The sequence below is a fragment of the Bradysia coprophila genome, unplaced genomic scaffold (genome assembly GCF_014529535.1).
Source record: "Bradysia coprophila strain Holo2 unplaced genomic scaffold, BU_Bcop_v1 contig_151, whole genome shotgun sequence".
NCBI lineage: Eukaryota > Metazoa > Arthropoda > Insecta > Diptera > Sciaridae > Bradysia > Bradysia coprophila.
Window position 1 is genome coordinate 214532 of NW_023503423.1, and position 23707 is coordinate 238238.

Consider the following 23707-nt stretch of genomic DNA (forward strand, 5'->3'; position numbering starts at 1 on the left):
AGTTTACACTTGTTTCTTACTCTCGTTTTTTTTACATAATTTGTAATCTTAACTTCATTAACTTTAGGTTTCAATTTCTTCTTCAAAATGTTCACTTGTTTTTAATTTTAAATTGTAAATGATTTTATAGTCACATTATACTCGTAGATGTTATACCAGCTAAAGTTAATAATTTTAAATTTATTATTTTAAGACTTACCAAATAAGAGACGAATAATTTTTAATTTCTATTTTTATTTCATAAATGTTTCACAATGTGGGTTGTTATTTGCTTTGTATTGATTTTTTGTTGTTGTTGTTGTATGTGTACACTCGTTTTGTTTTTATTGTAACTTTTCGTCATTTTTATTTTCCTTTTCGACCGTTCGATCAAAAGACTAGAAAAATTGGAACCAATTGCCACTTACATACATTTAGCATCGATACCAATCGATGAACTATTATTACGAGAAATATTGTTGCTTCGATAAATATCGTTCGATGTTGTCATCTTCAGAAATGTTTTTTTTTTGAAAGAAAATTTCATTTCAACTGCCAAACGAAATAAAGAATTTATTAATTATAAACGAAATAAAGAAAATAAATCCAAAGGACCAGATATAAATGTAATGTTTTAATCTTCACTGAAAACCATCATCATCATCATCATCATCGAAACGAAAACGAATTTTAGAAATTTCTCGCAATTTTTCTCTCTCTCTTTTTTTCATCGAATTTAAGACAAATGGAACGACATACTGCCTTCATTAGCTGCAACTTTCAATTTCAAGCGCATTGTCTCTCGATTCGAGTATTCCGGCAATTTCAAGTAATTGGCACAAGTCATAACCGAAGGTAAATAGTCATCGGGATCCTGATTGCTGTCCAATGTTTTCCGAACGATTGTGAACGGTGGACTGAGTGATTTGAAACCGCCATTCGGCAAGCACGGCGAACCGGTAACAAATTGCAAAAATGAACGTTGCTCGTCCCGATTGTAGTTGCTCATTATCTCGTACAGTTGCTGGATCTGTTTCGATTCTTGTGTGAAACCGTGATCGATGCGACACGACTCTTGCAGCATTCGCACGTCCCACCGGTTGAAGTTGATCGAACCCGAACCGCAAAACACGTTTTCCAGCTCTTCGGGATAGAAGAAGCGCAGTCGACTCGACGGAAATACAGAGTCGAAACCTGGACAAATTGAAATAAACGATTAGAATTTGCGGGGAAAATGTTTTAATTTTCTTTATATCATCACGCGTACCTTCTCTCAACGCCTCATACTGTTTCTGCACTCCTTCCACCAAGAACCAATGTGTCACTAACGATATGTATTGATGTAGATTATGAATGGTCACAGGAATATCACGACCGCCACGGCGTAGCTCAATGTTTGCGTGTCCGGGAAGCACAAAGTCTAAGCCCAAATCAGCTATTGGACAACCATCAAGGTCTAGAGATTCAATCTGAACCGGAAAGAAGTAATTTTCATAAATTTTCCGTCATTCGCTTTGCTGGAATTGTTAAATGTCTCACTTGTTCAGTCTTTTCAGTAACATCCAACGCTGGATCTTGTTGAACGGCATCACGTTGTTTTACGATTTCGTGGAGACGGATTAGGGTCGCTTGCACTTCGGGTGCCACTCTAGCCAGATCCGTTAAGCCGAGTGAATGTTCTTCGTTGAGAATCCAACGGTAGAACGGTATGGAGCATGGCAGATCGAGCTAATTAAGAAACATCAAATACAATTGATTCCGGAAAATAGAACCGCCGCAAATCATTTCACTTACCATTCGACTATCCATTACGGCTTTGGCCATAAATTTGCCCAAAAATTTGAATTTAGCCTTCAGTCGAGTCAACTGTGACGTTTTAGCTGCTCGGCCAATCGGTGTTGGGAACAGACCGTACTGTGCATTGACGTAGGTAACTGTTGATCGATTACGCTGCGGCATACTTTCAACCAACGAATTCGAATTGTCATTCTGTTGTTGCTGTTGCTGTTCATCGGTTTCGGTTACAATCATATTGTCCGATTGTTCAATTAGCATATTGAGGGCACTGCTATTGCTAATAATGCTGCCAACGGACATTCGTTGCGGTGCACCTGGATCATCATCTATGTTTCCTAAGTTGGTTTTAACCACATCGACTATTGATGAGGAGTTTTGTTTGTAACTATCACTTCCGTTCCATAAACCTAAATCACAGCGTTGTATTTCGGCTGACACCAGGGCATAAAATTCCAGCGTGGGTCCCAGGCCTGTACCAACCTCGTTCTCATATTGTATTTCAAGTAGAGCTTTCGAATGTCCAAAATCCTGCAAAAACACGAAAATCAGAAAATTTATTCTCAAAATCTCGGCTCCCCATTGTCGACTTATGTCACGGTGAAAATGGGAAAAGGCCATTGCACCCTACCTGAATCAAATTCTCCGCTTGCTTCAGGATGTCTTCTCTGGATATTGCCTTTTTGCGGCGATCCAAACGAGGCGTAACCCTTTCCGTCGTATCAGCCGAATTGAGATCTGGTGTAGTGTCCAGTAAACGTTGCAGCGCTCGATCACGATCGAAGACATTGACATAGAACAGTAAATGTCTCGTCTCGAATGGGAACAGAAATGGACAGGCGGTCACTATCTCTGGAAGCCATTGAGGTATATTGTTGGTCATTATAACCAATGGATCTTGGAGTTGGCGATTTGCTTTGGCAGCAATCTGAAATGTATGGGACGTTTGTTGGTAAGTACGAAACAGTTAGACGGATAAATGAATAATTTACCTTCGAGTGGATGAACTCCGATTGGTTAACAATGTTTTCATGTCTAACACAGCCATATAAACTTTCCCAATGACGATTCAAAGCATTTACAATGCGCAACATGCATAGGGCATCCAGTGACGCATCTTGTACTGTAACAACATCCGCTGGCAATGTTGTCGATAAGAATTGCGTCAACGGGGAAACAATTGTTGGAATGGTGCCTTCAGTCCAAAATTCGGTTTTCTTGCGTATCAATTTTGACGACGAACTTTTACCATTTTTGCGCGTTGTCGAACTGCTTGTTGATTTGTTACTAACGGCCTGTTGCTCTTCTTCAATAGGCCTGTAGTAGATGGTGTGTTGTTGTGCCCACACACTTGGGTTGCCTGCAATGCAAAATGCATGAATAGGGACGGTATACTACGACGACGAAAAGATTATTATTACCGATTGGTGTTTCGGTATCAGCCTCTGTTTCGGATTGATCATTTACGACCGACGAAAATTGTTTAACGGCCTGATACACTGTCATATTGTAGGGCAGCACAAAATCTCCGATCAAAAATTGCAGCTTATGTTTGAAGCCAGTCTGAAAATGTTTTCATTTTAGAAACGACTGGACCAGAGCGTCGGAAGCCGACCGAACAAAATTACCTGTGACATAACTACAGCTGCAACGCTATCTTCAATTTCTTCTTCGGTGTCATCTTCTGAGTCGACACGAATGCCACCATATCCACGAGCTACCAGATACCGTTCAATTGCTTGGACCATAGCTAATGGATCAATTTTAACGGTACCACCGCGCCATTGACGCAAATTTGTGCAATCTGGATGACGTTGCAGATTGCATTTCAGTTGATGTGTATTGAAGAACTTAAGTGCACTTTGATTGGATCGACCGCCCGTACCAGCTGGAAAATCGTGAACTTTTACCGGAAATTGTTCCAGCTGTGTCACGCAACCGTTCAGTTTGGCAACGAATGCACTGAAGGAGCTCGAACGCAAGACAGGAACTGGTCCACTGTAGCTGTTCGTGATAAAAAGTAATTTTAAAAATGAACTGCACTGCCCGTTTTGTCACGTACCTTGAATCCAAAGGTAACCCGGCGAAAATATGTAAAAATGCCCTTAGTCTATCGTCTCTGGCCACAATACCGTGCTCGTTAGCCATGAAATACAGCATAGATTTGATCAATCCGGAATGGTTGACCTCGAATGGAGATATATCACTTTCAATCAAAATGTCACGCAGTTCACGCAACGCCTTCACACAATCGTCAATGCTGCCGTCGAGTTTTTGAATGATTCCTAAACGTTCACAATTTAGACCGATTGTAAATTTACAAAAAATGATCGTATTCTGCTGCTTCTTACCGTTTAATCTCGATAAAACGGTTGACGCACTCTGTCGCCCATTACCGTCAACATCTGGCTCACCATATTTGGTAACAAACAGAATTGCTTGTTCACGTATCCATTGTCTAGCCTTTTCTCGATTGCCGGCAGCAATTAGATTCGAATTCGACGAACTTTTACTGAGCGGATTCGATGAACTATTACTATCTCTGGCTAATGTATGCGAGCCTTGGCGTCCCCATCGGGCCGGATTTAGTGAAGCTAAGAAAGAAGATGTTTTTGAAGTGGCACTAAATCGACAACGTGAAGATGAAGACGATGAACTCGGTGTACTACGACCGCAAGTTCCTACAAATTCACATAACAAACATGAAACCAACCAACCCAACATAGTTCAACCGTTCCACTTACCCAAATTTGTTGCCCGATTTATAAAGTCTTGAACGACCGACGATTGTTCTTCTTGACGTGTCTTCGATCGATTGCTGTTTTGTGATTTTCGTTTCGGTGGAACTTTACGCTTCAATATGTCGGATACCTTTGATGGTCCAGGACTATCAGAACGTTTGGCCAAGGAAGATGACGTTACTCCACTACTGTTACCCGACGCTTCATTCAGATTCATCAAATCGATGGGAAACTGTTGCCCAAGTGAGGACTGGTGGAATTGCTTAACCGTCGTGGAAGTTTCCGTTTTAATTGGATACATTTGATGAAAATGGTGATTGGAGGCAGTGGTTGGTAAGGAGATGGGCTGCGGATGGTGATGTTGCTTAAAGTCAATGATTCCACCCGGTGCAGTTGCTCTGTTTAGACTAATTGCAATTGCGGAAGAACTGCTCGTACTCGGCATTGACGCTGCGTGCATCATACTCGATGTGGATGGCATAGAAATGCTCATGTTTGAATTTAAGCCGTTCATGGCTACATTGAGGTTACGAATGTGAGAATTCGCTTTGCAACTGGATGAGGCAGCCGTCTCAAAGTCGAACAATTGCTGTGGAACGGACGAAGCTGGTGGACTCGCCGTACCGATCGCATCTTTTGATTTCGGCGACGGATTCGCACAAATCGGAATCGATGGATCGGCCAATAGGTTTATCTGGTGCATAACACCGTCTCGACGGAAATGAATACCGAAAACATCCGGCAACTTTTGCATCAAAATTTCGGCCATTTGCAATGCACCAACGACGATGCGCAGATCGTTTGAAGCCATCATCCCGGCGATATGAGACGATAAAATTTGATTTCTGAGTACTTCTCTTAACAAATCTGCGCTGGCAAAGTAAACCATACGCAACAGAGCCCGCAGACATTTGTATCGTACCGATGGTCCAGCCGATGAGCTGTAAACTTCGTACAGCACCGAAAATAAATTTTTTATAAATTCGGCAGCTAGGCCACGTTCTTCCTTCAAACAAGCGATCCGGGCATCACGATATGGGTTCGGTGGTCTCAATGCCAAATTCAAAGTTTTGGTTCCGGTCTCGTTGCCATTACTTCCTTCGGCGGCGTTTTGACTGTTTAGCATATTTTCGAGGCTTGCAGACGATGTTGGATTGACCTTACGTTGTACCGGCCGCGTTGTGCCAGTATCTTCATTGATTTGTTGCATCGAATGGAAATCGACCGTGTACGTTCGTCCCAATGTGCTGAGACTAAGCTCATCATCCGAGTTCATGTGAGCCGCTTCAATCATTCGTGAATCAATAGCAGAATATGAATGCCACATAGCACGATCGTCTCGCCATTGCCACTGCACTTGATCTTGTACTCCTGCATTTGGTCGTTCCAGCAATGCGTCAACACTGAATATACCGTCGCTTGGCAAGCGGGGCATTAATTCTCCAATCAAGCAAGTAATCTCGTATAGTTCGGATGGACTGCGGGAAACTAATTCAACATCACCGGTTTGGGTAGCCTCAGCTGATCCAGTCAACAGATATAGCAATGTTGATGCTATGTCATTTTTCAACAAAGTTATCGCCAAATCTGGACAGTTGGCGCACATGACACTTAACATTCGCACGACATTGGTAAAAGTTCCCGAGTTCAATACCGACGGGGTGACGACCAACAATTCCTGGCAATTTTTAAGTAGATCATTTTTCGCAATCTCTTGAAGCTTTTGTGGCTCGTGCTGAAAGCTTTCGATTAAACGGTAAAATGCCGTGCACACACTTTCCACGCACTTTTTATCTTGTTGGGTCAATAGGCGCGCCATTGACGGCAACGATTCGTTAACGAAATGAAATTCTTCTGGTTGTAGGCTCAAGCAACAATTAGCAGTTATAGCCAATGCGGCCCGTTGAGCGTTAATCGAAAAGAAGTCCAAATACGTTAAACACGCTGAGACTCCATTCGCATTGAGAATCGCTTTACTATGACGACGTGATAATATTTCCAAGGCTGTCAGACTCTGTTCGGCTACATCCATACATTGTATCACTTGTAGCTTTTCCAGAAACACGGGAATTGCATCGACAACGGTATTCGATGAGCGTGGAAGGGCCTCGAGCATGTATGCCAAAGCACGACAAGCATTGTTCATGATATCAAAATTGTGTTCCATCCGCAGTAAGGTTATCAATGCAGGAACAACGAGTTTTATCGGGAAGCCTGCAAGAGTGTCTTCATTGCCCATAACCAACATTTGACACATTTCAATAGCGGCCTGAAGTTGCTGGCTCTCATCCTGAGATTGGAGTCCTTGCAACAACTGCTGAGCTTTCGATGAACTATTAACACCGATCGTACGATGGAGCATATGGTGCATCCGGGGACCTGAAATAATTGTTACTTGAAACACAAACCAAACCATATAGGATTTCGAGATAGACACAGTGAAGAGCAGGTGAGTGAATTGGTATTTGAAAACATTTGCCTTACCTAGTGCACTGAACAGATTGGGTGGAAGTCCTTTTGTTTCCAGCAATGCTTGCAAATGTCCGACCTCTGTGTCGTCACTTTCCGAATCTGGATGCGGTGGTGCGGCTGCATTACTTGAACTCATATTGGACGTTCCAGCACTGCTGCTGGATGTTTGCTGCGATAACAAATGCACATTGGAAACATCAAGCGGCGATGAGGTTGTTGGTGTTTGTAGCGGTTTGTTTAGTTTAACGGTGGGATTTGTGTGGATCGAATCATTGCTGCGTGAACCGTCGTTAGCCATGGCTGCTTGTGATGTGGATGGTTCTGTGGCAGTAGCTGCGTCAAATGCAATTGATGCTGATGTGAAGCCACCCTTCGATGATGAGCCCTTTTTGCCAATCGGAGCCGTGCCGATTTGACGTGAATGCGATTGCGACGTACTCGCTGACGTACTGACACAGGAACCCGTCGTTGCTGTCGATGATGTACCTTTACAGTAAACAATCGTCACGTAAGAGAAACGTACCAATAAAAATGAATTGATGCAGCCCTCCAACCCTCCAAACCCCTTTTTTTATTTATTTACTTATTTTCAGTACCGTCTACACTAAATAACCTCCATACAAACAACACACACTCTACGGGGAATAATGGTCGAGATGTGCGTCAAATTCGTCTCACTCTCCTCGGAGGGACCAGCAGTTTCATATGTTTTTTCGTTTCTCGTTTCACCCTGCCAAACAACCTAAGTGGTCCTGCGTGAAATAACGCTGACCCACATCTCGATCATTATTCCTACATTATCTACACTTATTAAGTGTCTTTGTTACGTTTGCTATTATTTATTTGTCATATAAATTACCTTTGCTACGTGAACTGCGTCTTAGCAGACTTGGTGGTTGCCCCGTAGTATGTGTTTCTTGTGTACTAATACGCTGTTGGGGCTCCCGACCACTGCTACTTTTCGCTAAACGTGCCCCCAGGTTCAGAGTCTCCGGATCACTTTGACGGAAACGCTTTTTCGGTATGACTGACGACGAACTCGATTCTTGTTCGCTATTATCGCCACTAATGGTGCTGTTATGGGCCGCTTCCGTATGCGAATCGGACGATCTAAGTTTCCGCCTGCGTTCGCCAGATGCAGGTTTTTGTTCCGTAGCTGTACTACTCGGAGTGGTTGCTGATTTTTTCGTTGCAGACTTTCTGGACGTGTTTGCTTCCTTTTTACGTCTTTGTGCTGATTGTTTGTTTGGAGTGTATTCAGTGTCTTCCGTATCGGTTTGGCGCAGTTCGCTTGTGTCACTTTCACTGCGATAACGCTTTTCAGCGGGCGTAACGGTACTATTATTTTGATCGAAACTTTTCCGTTGCGAATGCGATCGAGTTCGACTCGCTATAGAGTTGATTGCTTCCGAATCCTCGGATTTATATCCAGAACTCTGTGTTGTTGACGAAGACCGTTTCGATGACGTTGACGATTGTTGTCTTTCGTTCGATGGATGCGTTTGATTTAATTTGCTTATACGAATTCGACTTCTACTTCTGTCCCTGTTATTGTCAATAGATTCAGACGTATGGGTATGTCGTTTATTTCTCCTACTACTATGGCTTGTTGATGGTGAACTTCTTTTAGTATGCCCCTCCGTCACTGCAGAGAGCAATTGTTTGCTAACCGATTCTGCCATAGACGACACTGAGACATCCACGGTGTGTCATTAAACATGCCCTACGCAATTTTGATGCGGGCTGCTTGAGAAAAATTCGTCTACTTAACGGTGGTGATGTGTGATGAATCGGGAAAGAAGAATGTCAAGAAGAATCAATCTGAAATCAAAGAAAACAGAACGTCAGAAAATTGGACGAGTTATTTCACCTACAAATTCGGTTATATTTTTTGAATGGAAACAACAAGAGCGTTCCAATGCTCGGACAAGACAGAGTCGTGGGACACCTACTGTTCTCTTATAAAAGAAAGTGTTTCTGAATGAAATATTAATAGGTGTCTGAGGACTCATTCTTGCCCGAATATTGGTGTGGTTACCCTATTGGGCCGGTACACAATTTTTCTTCGTTAACTTTCTAAACTTTTGACCGAACCCTTACAGGTTCGGGACGAGAGGACATTTTAATGTTTTACGTAAATAACTGTCGCATTAAAAATAAAAACTGTCAAAGTGAATTTTCGACCCTCGAATTGACAGTTTTTCTATTTTCGGTTCTCTCAGCAAGCATGCAAAATTCGATACATCACACGGAAAAGTACTTTCGTTCTGTGTCCTTGTGTTGTAAAAGTCAGTAAAGTTCAGTCCTTATGACGTAAATGACTATGACTGTCATACTTTACTACCATACCAACATTTGACGATCATACATTTAAGAAAAATACTTTAGTGCTTAGGAGATACGCGACAACGAGTAATCTTGTGAAATGTCAATAAAAGTTAAATCGCAACAATGAGAATAAGAGCCAATTTTTTTGGTGATTCTTTTCATTTTAGCAATTTTTTTGGCGATTCCTACAACGTATAAAATTACTGTTAGCGATGTTTATAATTTTGGCAATTTGAATTTGGCTTTTTCAAATTGCCAAAATTAGAAGTTCTTCCAATTTTGGCGATTCTTCCAACTTTAAAATAGGACATTCGATATTTTTAACGTTGCGAATTGGCAACGGTCTCGTAGAATATCTATGAATAAGTGTTACATAGAAAACAAATGAAGGAAAAATCATCTTGCCCAGCCGCGGATCTGAACACGGTACCTCTCGATTATGACTGCTTTTATAAATCACCAAAGTGTGAAAAATCATCAAAAAGAATCAAGAAAAACTTCTAATTTGGAAATTTATCTCATTTTAGCGATTTGACTTTTTCGGCCCATTAAAACTGTACTGGCTCAAAGCAATATTGAACGCACAGCCTTAGTTCATCCTTTTACAATATGTAACATAAAAACCCTTTGTTCGTTCCTGTAACGTGATTTAATTAATTGGCGATCTCACTAATTTTCAAATCGTTCTTGAAAATGAGACTTGTCCCTTGCATCGAGAAGCTCATTTTCTACACTTAAAACGGTTCATAGTTAAAGGAAATTGGAGATGTCGATCAAATCTTAATTAATTGATTTTCGAAATCTTCCCGCAATTTAAATAAAGCTAAATCACCAAAGTGACCATAATCTCTAAAAAGAATCAGAAAAACTAAATTTGGAAATAAATAAGATTTTTGTCAATTCTTCTAGTTTAAGCGATTTGACTTTTTTAAATCGCTAAACTGAGATGAATCGCACAAGAAAATTTTGTGTTCATAGTTCAATTTAAATGGAGTTCTCCGAATCCGTACGATTATGCATCCATAACGTTAAGATTAAAATGAAATCACGTCCCTAATTTTTAAATCCATTTTTTTTGTAATGCAAAATCACAACGCACTTGGGCTTGCATCAATTACAATTTGACGACAATCATTTACAAATATACCTTCTTACATACGTACACTCTCATCTATGGTGGACGTGGACGCATTTAACTAACTGATTCAAACCAAAAATAAAAACCCGAGATCCTTAATTTTTGTTTAATTATTTTACAAAAAGCTTGCCTCGATGTGATTAAAATTCAATTAGAATACATGTAGCACAAAATCGGATAAGAACATTGATAGAACGAATCGATTGAACAAGAACGGCTATCCATTGAATATTTACGTATCTGTTTTGGACGGAGATTTTAGGCAATTTCGCGAGTTGTAGCCCGAACGAAGTGAGGGTGACAAGCGAAAGTGCCTAAGATCCACCGTCCAAAACAGATGCGTATACAACGTTTTATGCCGAGTGACCAGATTAAGAGAAAAATTCTGTAATTTTGTCCCAAGGCATGAAAAACATTTTTGTTCAAAATTAAAAAGAAAGAAATAAAAAAAAAACGGTAATTATTGTTGTTAGTCGATAAATTACATAATACGCACAGCACATACATGCATACCTACTGCACACTCACACACAAGCATCAATATAAACCAATTTCAATCAATAAATCATCCAGCAACAAAGGCGTAATAAATTCTTTTGCACTTTAAACAAACAAAGAAACAGAAGATACGAACCAACTGTTTTTTAATCGAAATGTTAATGATGGTGTGTGGCAAGTAGCGAGACCCCTGACAAATCGAACCCCAGTCTGTTGAGCTTAAGATTTCTTTTAGTTCGACCCAGTCCAAATTCACAAAAATGAAAAACTGAATTCGGATAAAGAGAACTTTTCTTTTCTCTTTTTGAACGAAAACAAGTCTATTTGAAAAGTCTGTTTGTTCACATAAAAAAAAGATGGAGTTCAAAAAAGACGATTACATTTTACACTTTACACGGAAATCTTTTATCATTTTCACCGAAGAAAAAAAGTCAATAAATTTATTTCTAGAAGAAATTACGTGGCACATAAACAGTTTTCGAACGAAAAAAAAAATTGTTCGATAATTTCAGCAAAATGGTTTTCACATCGAATCAACAAAATAACATTTACGGAATCCACTATTTCGTCAATTAGATTTGACTAATGAATTTCCAACTTACGAAATGACTGACACGATTTTTTTTTATTTTAAATTTAATTCGAATAGAACGAACCAGAGCCTACGTTTTTTATTCTTATATCTTTACGACTAAAATGGCAGCTAAATCGTAGCTCATATGGAACTAGGAAACTGACTCCATTGTTGAAAAATATCATGGAACTGCGCAATCAGCTGTTCACCAGTCAATAATGTTGTTATATGGAAAGTAAATAATAAAATTGTGTGGATGTATGTGTTCGAGACATCTTTTCGAGACATCGTATACCCACCACTTCAACACGCTCAGATGTGTAGCGTACACAAATAGACGAGTGTCACTATACCCTCTTTGTTCGAATAAATCCATTATAAGATTTGCTTATATTTCTGTATTAGCAGCAAAGAAACGCACAGCATTATGTTGAAGCCACACACATTTTTTTGTTGTTGTTTTGTAAACGTACGCACAGGAAGGTGGAAAAATGAAATGCCACATACAATACACATACATTCAAATCGTGTATCCAACAAAAGAAGTGATCAACATCAAAGCACTTTTTGTTTACAAATTGAACACAAACACTATTACAACTGTAGTCATATGCTTTTATGAAACAAAAATTCAACAAAATCATAAATAAAACAAAAAAGTTTTCTGTGTTTTCGAACGGTTGGAACTATACAATGTATGATGGAAGAGCGGGCACACAATCTTGTCGATTTACATAGACCTCAATAAATTGTATAGAGAACATTATTTATAACATTTAGTCTGGGTTTGAGAACTGTACATAAGACTTAGTCGTTATATAAATGCCTTGTATGTATTGCGTTCAACCTTCTGTTATATTTACAAAATTTTGTATCGAAATAGCCGTTCTGTGATTGTATGTTTTCGTTCAATTTATTTATATTTTATGATTTAGCACAAGTTAGTAAGTTAAGTTAAGAATCGAAATATATATTTACGAAAAATGGAAGAAGAATAAGTCGATTTTATTGTATATTGTCAAGTTGTATTTCCACGGACAACCTGTCGGTATAACACCAATAATACCAATAACACCACAATACGCTACCGGTTCTGGGGTGTATCAGGTCGAATCTGATCGAAATCTTGACTAGTCGCTTAATTACAAGCAATTTAATTCGGATTTAATTCTAAATTAAACTTTAAGACACACGCAATAATTATGATGTGAAATTTGTAAATTAGTCATAGAAACCTATTATTATTGCGTTTGAACATTTTGTCCATTTATTTCGTGAGGTTTGGTGTAAGTAATCAAAATTTTACATCACAAACATGAAAGCGCGTGTTTTAAAGTTTTTTTTTTCTTAAATGCAAAAAACCGAAATTAATCTAAATTAATTGAACTTGTAACTGGGGGATCTGTTAATTTTGGATACAATTAATCCGACACCGCAAACGTAATGCAGTGCAGTGATTAACGTTCTAAAACCCAAAGTGTATAAACAACTGAAGGTAATGCAGACCATCAGCGGATCAGTTTTAACGTATCCAAACTTTGCATCAATATATACAGTGTAAACTCACCTCAAAGTATGGATACGTGCGTAACTGTGAATTTTCATTACCTATAGTGGTTTCTATACTTTGCTAAAACCAGCCATCAGCCAAAGAACTTTCCATAATTCTGAAATTTCCCAATATGTCAAAGTTGCTTTAATACAGCGGTACTTGTCACATACGCGTATTAGTAGGAAAACGGAAAGCGAATAAACAAAAATGAACCGCTGTCATTTGACTTTTGAAACACTGGGAAGTTATCAGTCAACTGGGAACAATGAAAAATTAAGATTCCATACAGTCCACATACTTTCCACTTAAGCGATAGACATGGGCTACCATATAATCAAATTTGCAGTAATTATACGATTGCGTGGTGAAACCTCTTAGTAGCAAAGAAAAGAGGAACTTGCGAATTAGTTGCAACTTCCAAATTAACATTTAATTGTATCAAGAAAAAAAATTGGGATGCTTACTTACTAATTTGTCCATTTTGTACATTTTTATTTTCGTAATGTGAAGAAATCGGCATTTGGGGTATCCCTATAAAAAAACACTTAGAGGCATCACCACTCGGCTGAAATAGTAACCTTCATTTGTGGGCTTCTTCGTATTTGAGTTTCGATGGATTCTCACCACATTCTTTTGTTGAAATATGTAGCGGAATGACGACGAATGTATAAGTCTTGATTAACATAACAATGTAAAGTTAACGATAAATTACTTTTGTTTTCTTGCGCGATGCGGCAATATCGGTTTTTCGATTTTTCTGGTCACAAGACAACAAAGTACCGTACTGTCTTGCTGGCCATTTTTTGTTGAGGCGCGAGGGATCGTCCCACACTTCTCAACATAATTCCCTTGACTGAAAGTCAGTGTCTTACACCAGAAAATACCGAAAAATGTGGGTAACAAAAAGGTTCACTGTGATTGAAAATGTAGCAACTGCTATGAAAAACGTTAAATGTGGGTAACAAAAAATCGTTGAAGGCAAGATAACTTGAGTAATTTTTAACCAATTTGGATGATTCTTTTGTGTAATTAAAATCCCGAGGCTATGTTCGAAGATGGACTATCTGGAAGCTATCCGAGAAAAACGGAATTTTAAACTGTTGATCATAGCCTCAATTAAAAAAGATTACTTTGATGAAATTTGATTTTGTTTGGTAGTGTGGGTAAATCATATAAGTTTGTTTTCGACGTGCATGAAACAGTAGGATGAATAATCTCATCATTCGATGACCATCTTTTAACGTGTAAACATCTCTTGCTAGTGAACTACTAACATCTTGATAGTTGCTAACAAAGATAGTTGACTAACAACTTGATAGTTGATAGTTGACTATCAAATTTGATAGTTGACTAACAACTTGTTAGCAGACTAACAAATTTGATAGTTGTTTGACATTTATCAAGTAGGTAGTTTTTTCCTCCCTTTACAAGCACCTCTTACGCCAGCCAAATGCCTGTTATCAAATTAACACACTTGTGTAAGTGTAAGAAATTGTAATAAAAAAGTTAAAATTCTGGAGGCAATATAAGATGAATTATCTCAACTAATTTCTGAAGATTTTTTTTTAATACAAATGAATCAAAAAGAATATTGTAAAAATGTTACGAGTTTGAAGTTTGCCAGAGCGAAGCGAGGGCGTAATTCACACGAGTCGTGACATTTTATTCACGATTGAAGGTTTTGTGAATGGGAAATCGAGAGATTATTTTTTCTCGGTATACCAATTTACCGAAAATATTGGTAAACTGACTTATTTTTAACGATGAACCAAAAACTAATTAAGTTCATTTATTACCATGTCACCATGTGAAGGTATATTAAGTACAGGGGGAACTTCTTTTTTTTTACGCAAAAGTGTAAGAGAAGAACATCTATCGCTTCTTTTTTATTTTGTGAAAAAGTCCTCGTTCCACATTCACAAAACAAACTACGCATCTACTCTGATGTAACAAAAAGGCAATAAAACAGAATAATAGACAGCTCATATGAGTGGGAAGTTTACGGCCAGAGCGAAGCGAGGGCCGTAATCTACATGAGTCATATTTTATTTATGATTTGAGGTTGATTGAAAATCTTGAAAAGCTCAAAAAGTGATCAAAAATCATTCCACCTTACGCTCGATGGTTTCCAAGATTTTTAGCCCCGTACGAAGTACAAAGGGGCTTATAGGATTACGATGCCGTGTGTAATTGATGGAATTCGAAGCAGACGGTAAGGGCAAAGTGTTTGCCTATATTCATAGATGACGAATCTGCAATAAAAATTTTATCTGTCCGTCTGTCCATCTGTCCGTCTGTCCGTCACGTCGATATCTTGAGTAAATCAAATCCGATTTCAAAAATTTTTTTCCCTGAAAGATAGTCGAAATAGTGAGGCTAAGTTCGAAGATGGGCATATTCGGGTCGGCCCTTCGTGAGTTAGGGCCACCTGAGTGATTTAAGGTCTTTTGGTGATATTTATGGCAAAATAAACGATGGAAATGTAAATGACACGGCAAATGATAGGTATTGTCAATACCATTCCAGGAAAAAAAAGTTTTTTAAAATCGGGTGAGTGGACCGTGAGTTAGGGCTTTAGAAGTGAAATGCTACTAGGGCCCTATGTGTATTTCACATATAACTCGAGTAAATTTCATCCGTTTTTCGTAATTTTTGTTTCATTTGGAAGGTAATCAAAGGCCGAATAGAATGTAGTTGAAAAAAACTTTAAATTTGGGTCCTCGGACTGAGGCCGATACTAGGCCCTTCAAAAAAATAAAATTTTTAGGGCGATTTGAAATTTTTGTTTCATTTGAAAGGAACGTCGTACGGGGCTTCGTAATTGCGCTATGCGCAATTTATAAGATGTACACAATACATAATAATTTTACTTTAACTACATTGACCGGCGCAATAGGCTTACGGTCAAACTAGGGTGACAGACGCACTAGGGTCACGTACGCAATAGATATACGGGTTTGTACGGGGCTCAGTCGCAGCAAGCGCTCCGACTGTTCTGATGGCTCGTTTTTTGTAAAATTTCACTGTCATTTGCGTGGAGTCATTATAGTAAATAAATATATGTATTAAATGTGACAAGTTTTTATGAATACGTCAAAAATACATTTAGAAAAGTGTCAGTCAAGGGACCTGACCTGCCTAAAGACAGGACAGTAATGTACTACATATTTTCTATTTAATTGAAATGATTCAATCGAATATCGAGTTTGACATTTTATGACAATGCTCACAAACGAAATTTTTCGTTAAGTTTACGTTGCTATCTAAATCAGCAGTAAGCTTTCTGTAAAGAAAGAAAATTGCTCGTAGCAGTTTGACCAGGCTCTGAGAAAAGTCAGCAGCTGACCGTTCAGTTTTTCGGAATATTTTCCAGAAAAACGAAAATGCAGGCCAGCAATTGGCAGACGTAGTCATTGCCAAACCATGGTTTTCGGTTGCTTTAAATTTCAAAGCGTTAAACGATACATTAGGGGTAAACCACCATGGCTCGTAAAATTTGTAAGTAATGGCAATTTCGTCCATATATTGTCCGTTTGACATTTCGTCCATATATTTTTCGTCAAAAGTCTACGAAATCGCCATACTCACGAACTTTACGAACCATAATGGTTGTACCCACATTTTCGTCTGCCACCATCGTGCGTATACGCTGTGTTAAAATTATAAGTAATATTTTCAACGAAACCAATTCTAATACAAACGGATCGTAGAATTCCATTAGTTTCATGTAGTATCACTTTGATTGAAAATAAACATTTTCGTACAACTAGGTATACCTATTATCGCCATAAAAAAAATAAAATGAGCAGAAAATGAAAGTTCATCCTAAGATCTACGGAACATTACAATAAATGATTAAAATGAGTAAATTACAACCACATCACATCGTTATTGCATGAGATTCCAACAATGAAAACGTTATTTTTATTTGAATTAAAACAGTGCTCCAATTTAGTTGATTGTTAGTGATAGTGAATTGAGTTTAAAGTTTAGAGAACCTAGATACGAATCAGGTCAAATCGAATTTACATAATTCATAATGTCTTATTATAACCTAACTACTTATGTGTGTGTGTATGTGTAGATCTGAGTGCACACATATTAACGTTTCTAAATTTGAAAATGCGTGTGAAACTCACCAAATAAAAAAATGTGCGTTGTTCCGTGGTTTTTCAATTAATCAAACGAAAACTAATCTTATCTATAATTTCAGTCATTTTCGTTGCGTTGTGTAGTTATTGATTAATTTTTTTCCTTTGAAACTCTTCAATTAATAATCGATTTTTGTTGTATGAAACTAAAGTAAAGCCCAGACATAGAATAAATATATAAAATTATATTGAACAACGAATAAATGTTTGGCCCAAGGTTAGCAAGAAATATCAATGTTGTCAAAGTGAAATCTATGTATAATATCCATACAGCCATATCATCATCACGTTGTTTGTATTCATTTATATACACACATATGCCAATGGGTCTTACATCCAACTTTATTAGAACTTTTTATTATGACTAAAAGTTCTGTATTATTTTCGATTTCTTTTTTTGTTTAATTAAAATTAATAAATTTTGTGCAAAAAAGAAGATACAGACACTGCTACCCTCATCGGTTAGTAAAATATGAGCTTAAACAAAGCCAAAATTGCAAATAGATCTCCAATACCTCAAGTTCAGTGAATGATGTGAACCTTCAAAGTTCTATAAATTCTATAAATGGATTCTGTTTTTCCCCAATTACAGTATTTACCATACAAATAATTCATACACGCACTCACACAATCGTACATGTTTCCATTCAACGCACACAATGAAATATAAAAAAAACGTATTAAAACTTGCCTTCCCATACCACCATGTATTCGATGTGAATATCAGCTCAATGTTAACACTTTGGTTGTAATTTAATGTACAAAACAAGTATAACTTGCCATGTGTTTCAAAACACAGAGGGTTAGTGACCCTATACAGTCTTATTGAACAAAAAAAAAAAAAAATCAGTATTTACGCACAAACATACATGAAGTGTGAGGGTCGTTTAGTCCATTGGTTTGTTTCATGCCAATGCTAAGCTGAACAGCATGAAAAACGTATGATTGGAAATGGTAACTGTAAGCTAATTGAAATTTTAAAATAGATGACCAATATGCAAGGTTACGACGAAGGTCCAATGTTAGGTCTAGGGGATACAGGCAACGGGGTTTAATGTTTGTGAAAATGAAATTTTATTCTCATTCTCAACATTTAACGAACTAGCTCAAGCGTCGCAAAATTTCGTTATATTTAACACCCTGCACGACAAACTATGCTGTAGGTCTTAAAAATAGAACGCAGGAGAAGGGGAAAATGTACAAAAAGCTGGAGCGTCGTTTATGATACGAATAACTGTAGGTAACGCAAAAACCATAATTGTGTCTCAAATAGAATAGGGGACCCTATCGCGTGAACTTTAGTGAATCTTCATTCTTATTTCAGTAAACCTTATGGTTTCCGAAGAACCTTTGAAAGTTCCCGGTAAAAGATACAGTTCATGGTAGAACAAAATTCAGCCCTTAGTGAATTCTATTAAAATTGTAACTGCAAGACTGTGATTTCAACTGAATAAAGGGACGTAGTGGTTTTCTGTGAGTTTATCATAAATTATGCCCGACCTGACAAGTTGAAGATTTTCGCGAAAAAGACAATTACTGAAGAATGTGCTCTCGTTTTGTTTGCAATGACAGTCGCTTCAGAATGATTTTTTTTTCGGGCTTATTACTCGCACTTGATTTAAATTCAATCAGTGACAGTTTTGAGACAAATCACTCAAATCCACTCTCTATTCTGCTAGAAGGATAGTCAAACGGCCATAAATGTTATTGGCTTTTAAAGAAATTGTCACAAAATGAAAAAAATGGGAAAATAGAAATGTTCAAGAAATGAATGGGAAATTTCCAGTGAATAAATAGTTATTTTCCTTACGCATGCTAAAATGCTTTTTTAGCGAATGAGAAGTTTCCAGCTCGAGCCGGAGGCAAGTGCTGGAATCGAATTCGCTAAAAAAATTAGCATAATCTAGGAACAACGTTTTTCTTACACGACGTTGGAAATACGCGATGAAGAAGCGATGACAATAGTTAGGAAAAGGATATTTCCTTTACTAGGGAGGAAAAATGGACTCCTTCGTAAAGGAAAACGTTATACTACATTCGGTATCCAGATGAGTAAAAGTATCCGAGGGCGTCTTCCCTTGTATAGTAATACTTTTCACACCTAATATGAAAAACCTTTTTCAAAACGCAATCGAGAAATAGTAATTTATACAACCGAGTGATAAATGCTTTTTTAGACACTCGATGTGTAAATTGTCACTCGAGGACAATACACATCGTGTGCCTAAAAAATCATTTATCACCGAGTTGTATACAACGTTTTTCTCAAAAAAGGCAACGAAAGTTTTATTTTTCGTCACTGAGTTATGAAGCTGAAGCTGAGCTGAAGCCTTTGTTGTGAAAAGTTGTGTGTGTACCTCGGGAAAAAGTATGAAATTGCATTTTGGCGGATGACAACACTATTGAAATGTAATTTCCAAATTGTCTTCTCTCGTTGAACAAATAAATGTTTTCGGCCGGAAACAGTAGTTGTAAACATGTGCCAGAAATTCTGACTGACACAGATTGGGACTCAAAATTTGGTTTTTTAGAAAAGACAATTTAATTGGGGTGCATTGGCATTCTCGTGAATAAAAAGCAGTCAAAAACTCTGCAACATGAATTAGAGTGAGACTTTTCTGGCATTTTTTTCTTCTTCCAAATATTGAATTTATCAAACCTGGACAAAATTTGATCAAAAGAAAAAACTGCCTGTATTAGAATAATATATTGTGGGTCTTCCGAGATTTTGATTTTTCGCTAATCAATGAAGAAGGAAAAAATAAATATTGATCTGCTGCCTTTTTCGGATTCCGTAGCTTCATTGTTTAAAAACGAATATCAAACGTAAAATTTTATTGACCGTGAAAGTGTTAGTGGTTCGAACCTTTAATTTGGTAACGTCAAAATATAGATGACTGTCAAAGATTCTACCCGTTGCAAAATTTGCAGAAAGAAAATATTTTTTAATAGTTTCTTAGTGATTAACGTCTTCATGTGCGCAAATGGTGCGTTCGATAGGTGCCCTGAGTTACTTTTCTTTTCTTTTTTGTGAAACGTGGTTGCATGGGGACGGCCTGCTCTCTCAAGGAGTACTTTTTGTTGAGTATTTGGTCGATTGATTCAATTCAATCATCAAAATTGTGCAGCTTTCGCGAGCTTGAAGTTTAAAAACAATTGGAAAAGACCCGAAAACAAAAGAATTTTTTGTCAAACTCGCGTTGCTATGTGTATCTTCAGTTATTCTTATCTCAAGCTTTGTCGTATAGTTATATGAATGACCCGTTTTTCAATGTTTCAAGTAATCGAAATTCAGGCAACATCGACTTGGTTTTTGACATTTTTGTTGTTTGTCAATCACATTTTGTGTGCATAAACAAAAAAATAGAGACGAATGAAAAGGCGTCTTGGTATGCATTTTTAAAGTTTAGCATTGTTCTTCTGTTTGAGATTATTTTTATCGCAATGTCAGTCCACATTTTAATCTCTACCGCTAAGTTTACCGCAAATTCAAAATGGGGCGAAATATAAAAATTTGCCGAAATTCTGTGGCATTTATCTAAATGATCTAAATCAACGCATTTCAAGCAAAAGTCGACGGCTGTCAAATAGAGCACCGTTTTGTATAGTTCTTACAGTGTTTTACAGTTGTGTAACACGTCAAATTTCACTACACTATTTAGAGTACCTAGCACTCATGCTTGAAGTGCGCTGCATAAATTATAAAATACTTCAATTGACAGGCAATTGCCAAAATTCTGTGGTATTATATGGTATCTACATGGTATTTTATGACTATTTCTATGTTGAAACCTGTGGTATAACATTTCAGCATGTAAAATTTTCAAAAGTCGTGAAACAAGGGATTTTAGGCAATTGCCGAAGAGTCAATAGAAATATTTTATAACAAATCGTTGCAGTCTAAATTTCTATTTCTTGAAAAAAAAAAAAAAAAAAAACGAGTCGTACAGTTTGGACGATATTTGAACGGGGGCTGGTGAGAAAATGTACAATAAAACAGGCTCTAGGTTATTGTGATCGCATTACAACGAACATATGAAGACTTTGTGATCGCCTAGAACGATAATCACCAATTTTGAATTGGGAATATTAATTGTGATGTAATCGAAATACAGAATATTAAACAAAAGTTCGGAAAATTATTAAAGAAATTTCCAACAAATTTGAAAGAATCTTGTCATTCAAAATGATTTCGTCACAATGTTTTTTTAGCGTTTTTCCAGTTAAAGCAGCCCGATAAATATGGTAGAATACTTTTCGTGCACAAAAAAATGTCTAAAATCAGCACGTCTTTTCGTAACACAATAATCTCAAGAACGTTTTTACAAAAATGAAAACGAATTTCATTATAACCATTCAGTATGAGGTATGACCTATTTAAAAAATCAATCACTGCGATATTACGCCACAATTGATAAATTCAACTGAACAAAAGTAATTCATTTAGAACATGGAATGGGAACCTATGAAAAAAATCGACCTCCATACTTTTGCAGACTTCTCGAAATTAAATTTTATTTTTGTACAATTTCTGTTCATCTAACTGAATAAATGAAGTAAAAATCATGATTTACATCGTACTTACTGGCAATAACTCGACGATAAACCTAAATTTGTATAACTTTTCTGAAATATGGCTGATTTCCGTAACTTGGAAACAAAGAAACACTTCAATAATTATGAAAAACTGTGTGTTGCATGGTAAGACAGACACAAACTCGAAATGACAGTGGCCATTTTACGAAAGACTTTTTCGTTTTTGTTAGGTTGAAATTTCATATACAAACTGTGCAATACATCGGTAATACCTTTCATGTCGGCTCCTCGGCTCATTACCGACAATACCACAAATGTACCGATGTACCGATGTTTTCGAAAACGGGTGGCGAATGGTACGGTGTACGGGTGTATGTACCACTTTACAGTAAAAATTGTCGTAAAATACCATCGATTTTAGGCAATTGCCGAAGACAATTAAAAGTTACTATAACAGAAAAATGAAAAATGAACCCAGGAATTCATGAAATTTAAAATTTGATCCTTGTATTTAACAAAATAATTTATGAAAATTGATGATTATGTGGAGTTACTACTTAAAGCGAACTGTGTTGTCATTGCCATTCTTGTGTTGGCACAATTTGTTGATCTTGGAAAAATGTAGATATTCACGATTTTGTATGGTAAGACCGAAAAAATTTGGAACTTTTGAATCTTGTGCATGAGAAAAGACGATCAAAACAATGACTGTTATCGTTTTTAGAAGAAACAGTACAAAGTTTTGATGGGCGTATTTTCGTCATACGTTTACATTTTGGATATTGTTGACTTTAATGGAAAATTAAAAAAAATATACAATCGCTAAACCGAACTGGTGTGCATACGTTATTTTGCACCAGCTGGTCCCATTTGGAATTGTATGTGACCAGCTGGTGCAAAATAACGTATGCACACCAGTTCGGTTTAGCGATTGTAATCAGGAATTTAAACAAAATTATTCACACAAAAATTAAAGTAGAATTCGACAACTCAAGCACAAATTACAAAATTGCCTTCAAGTCACAACACGAATAATTGACAGTTGCACAATGAAAATGATAAAAGATATGCATATGGCACACATCAAGGTTTTGTGCATAGAAAGGTGAGTGAGAAGGTATCCAAAATTCTATAAAATGAGTGTTGATTGCACAGCTTGTAATAATTAACTTTTCTATTTTGGCTAAGAATAAATTGGCAACATTTTCATGCCGTAATCAAAGTCAAGAAAACGATTTTTTTACTTGGGTAACGTTTAGAAAGAAATGTTGACATTCATTTTAGTTCCGAACGCAGATCTTGATTGATTTTACCTATTTCTCCTTGGACGCACTTTTCTGAAAATATGTGGTGCCATCACAAGTAATTTAATGGAAACTACGAAAAAAGTAGAATCTGTTGTTGGATAAATGTTAATGTTAGGAACAGATATTTTTTGTTGATACATTCGGAATTATTTCAATTGATTTTTCTTCCCGAATAACAACAAATGAAAAATACCATTTGACTCGCGTTTTGAGAAGTCATTTCTTTGATGTGAAAGATTTGCTTTTTCCAAAATTCAAATGTAAAAAACTTGTAGAAAGCATGTACAGGTGGTGCTGACTTATATATGTATACATTAAAAAAAATGGACAGACGGCATGGCATCTCCATATTCACCGCGATTAAGTTCCAAATATATGGAAACTATTGGAACTTAAAAATTTCAGAAAACACATGAATTTCTTGCTAACTATTTTGCGGTCGCTGTATAGTGTAGTTGACAAGGACAACTTTTAACAGAACGCTTATAACCATAAAAACGTTTGGCTGCCCCCTAAAGTTTAATTTTTCATCCTTTTTTGGTTCCAGACTTTCACAAAAAAGTCGAAAGAATGATTTTAGGATGGTCTCACTGTAAAAAAATATATTCTAGGAAGCCAAACGATTTGTTGGTTGTAA

At 37.1% G+C, this 23707-nt stretch overlaps 1 protein-coding gene across 3 annotated transcripts; it reads right to left on the reverse strand.

Annotated features, from left to right (window-relative positions):
* Positions 1-314: 314 nt before the first annotated feature.
* On the reverse strand, positions 315-21962 carry LOC119074972 (E3 ubiquitin-protein ligase TRIP12). Of its 3 annotated transcripts, none has more exons than XM_037181371.1 (14): positions 21813-21962; positions 7846-8807; positions 6999-7472; positions 4518-6893; positions 4125-4454; positions 3836-4058; positions 3402-3777; positions 3195-3336; positions 2766-3133; positions 2405-2701; positions 1774-2304; positions 1519-1707; positions 1247-1448; positions 315-1173 (listed from the first exon to the last, which is right to left on the reverse strand). In XM_037181371.1, exons 2-14 carry the CDS (start codon positions 8666-8668, stop codon positions 716-718), a joined length of 6789 nt encoding a protein of 2262 aa, XP_037037266.1. In that variant the 5' UTR covers positions 8669-8807; positions 21813-21962; the 3' UTR covers positions 315-715. The 3 variants fall into 3 exon arrangements, with proteins under 3 accessions (XP_037037266.1, XP_037037268.1, XP_037037267.1); XM_037181373.1 differs by having other exon boundaries at positions 526-1173; positions 4125-4367; XM_037181372.1 differs by lacking the exon at positions 21813-21962 and adding an exon at positions 11087-11529 and having other exon boundaries at positions 526-1173.
* Between the last annotated feature and the right edge of the window lie 1745 nt (positions 21963-23707).

Excerpts from the sequence above, each read along its gene's own strand:
- LOC119074972 (XM_037181371.1), bottom strand. The coding sequence starts at position 8,668 with ATGGCAGAATCGGTTAGCAAACAATTGCTCTCTGCAGTGACGGAGGGG. Across the intron at positions 6,894-6,998 it reads CAATCTGTTCAGTGCACTAG|GTCCCCGGATGCACCATATG; the intron begins GTAAGGCAAATG and ends CAATTATTTCAG. Across the intron at positions 1,449-1,518 it reads TTACTGAAAAGACTGAACAA|ATTGAATCTCTAGACCTTGA; the intron begins GTGAGACATTTA and ends TTTCCGGTTCAG.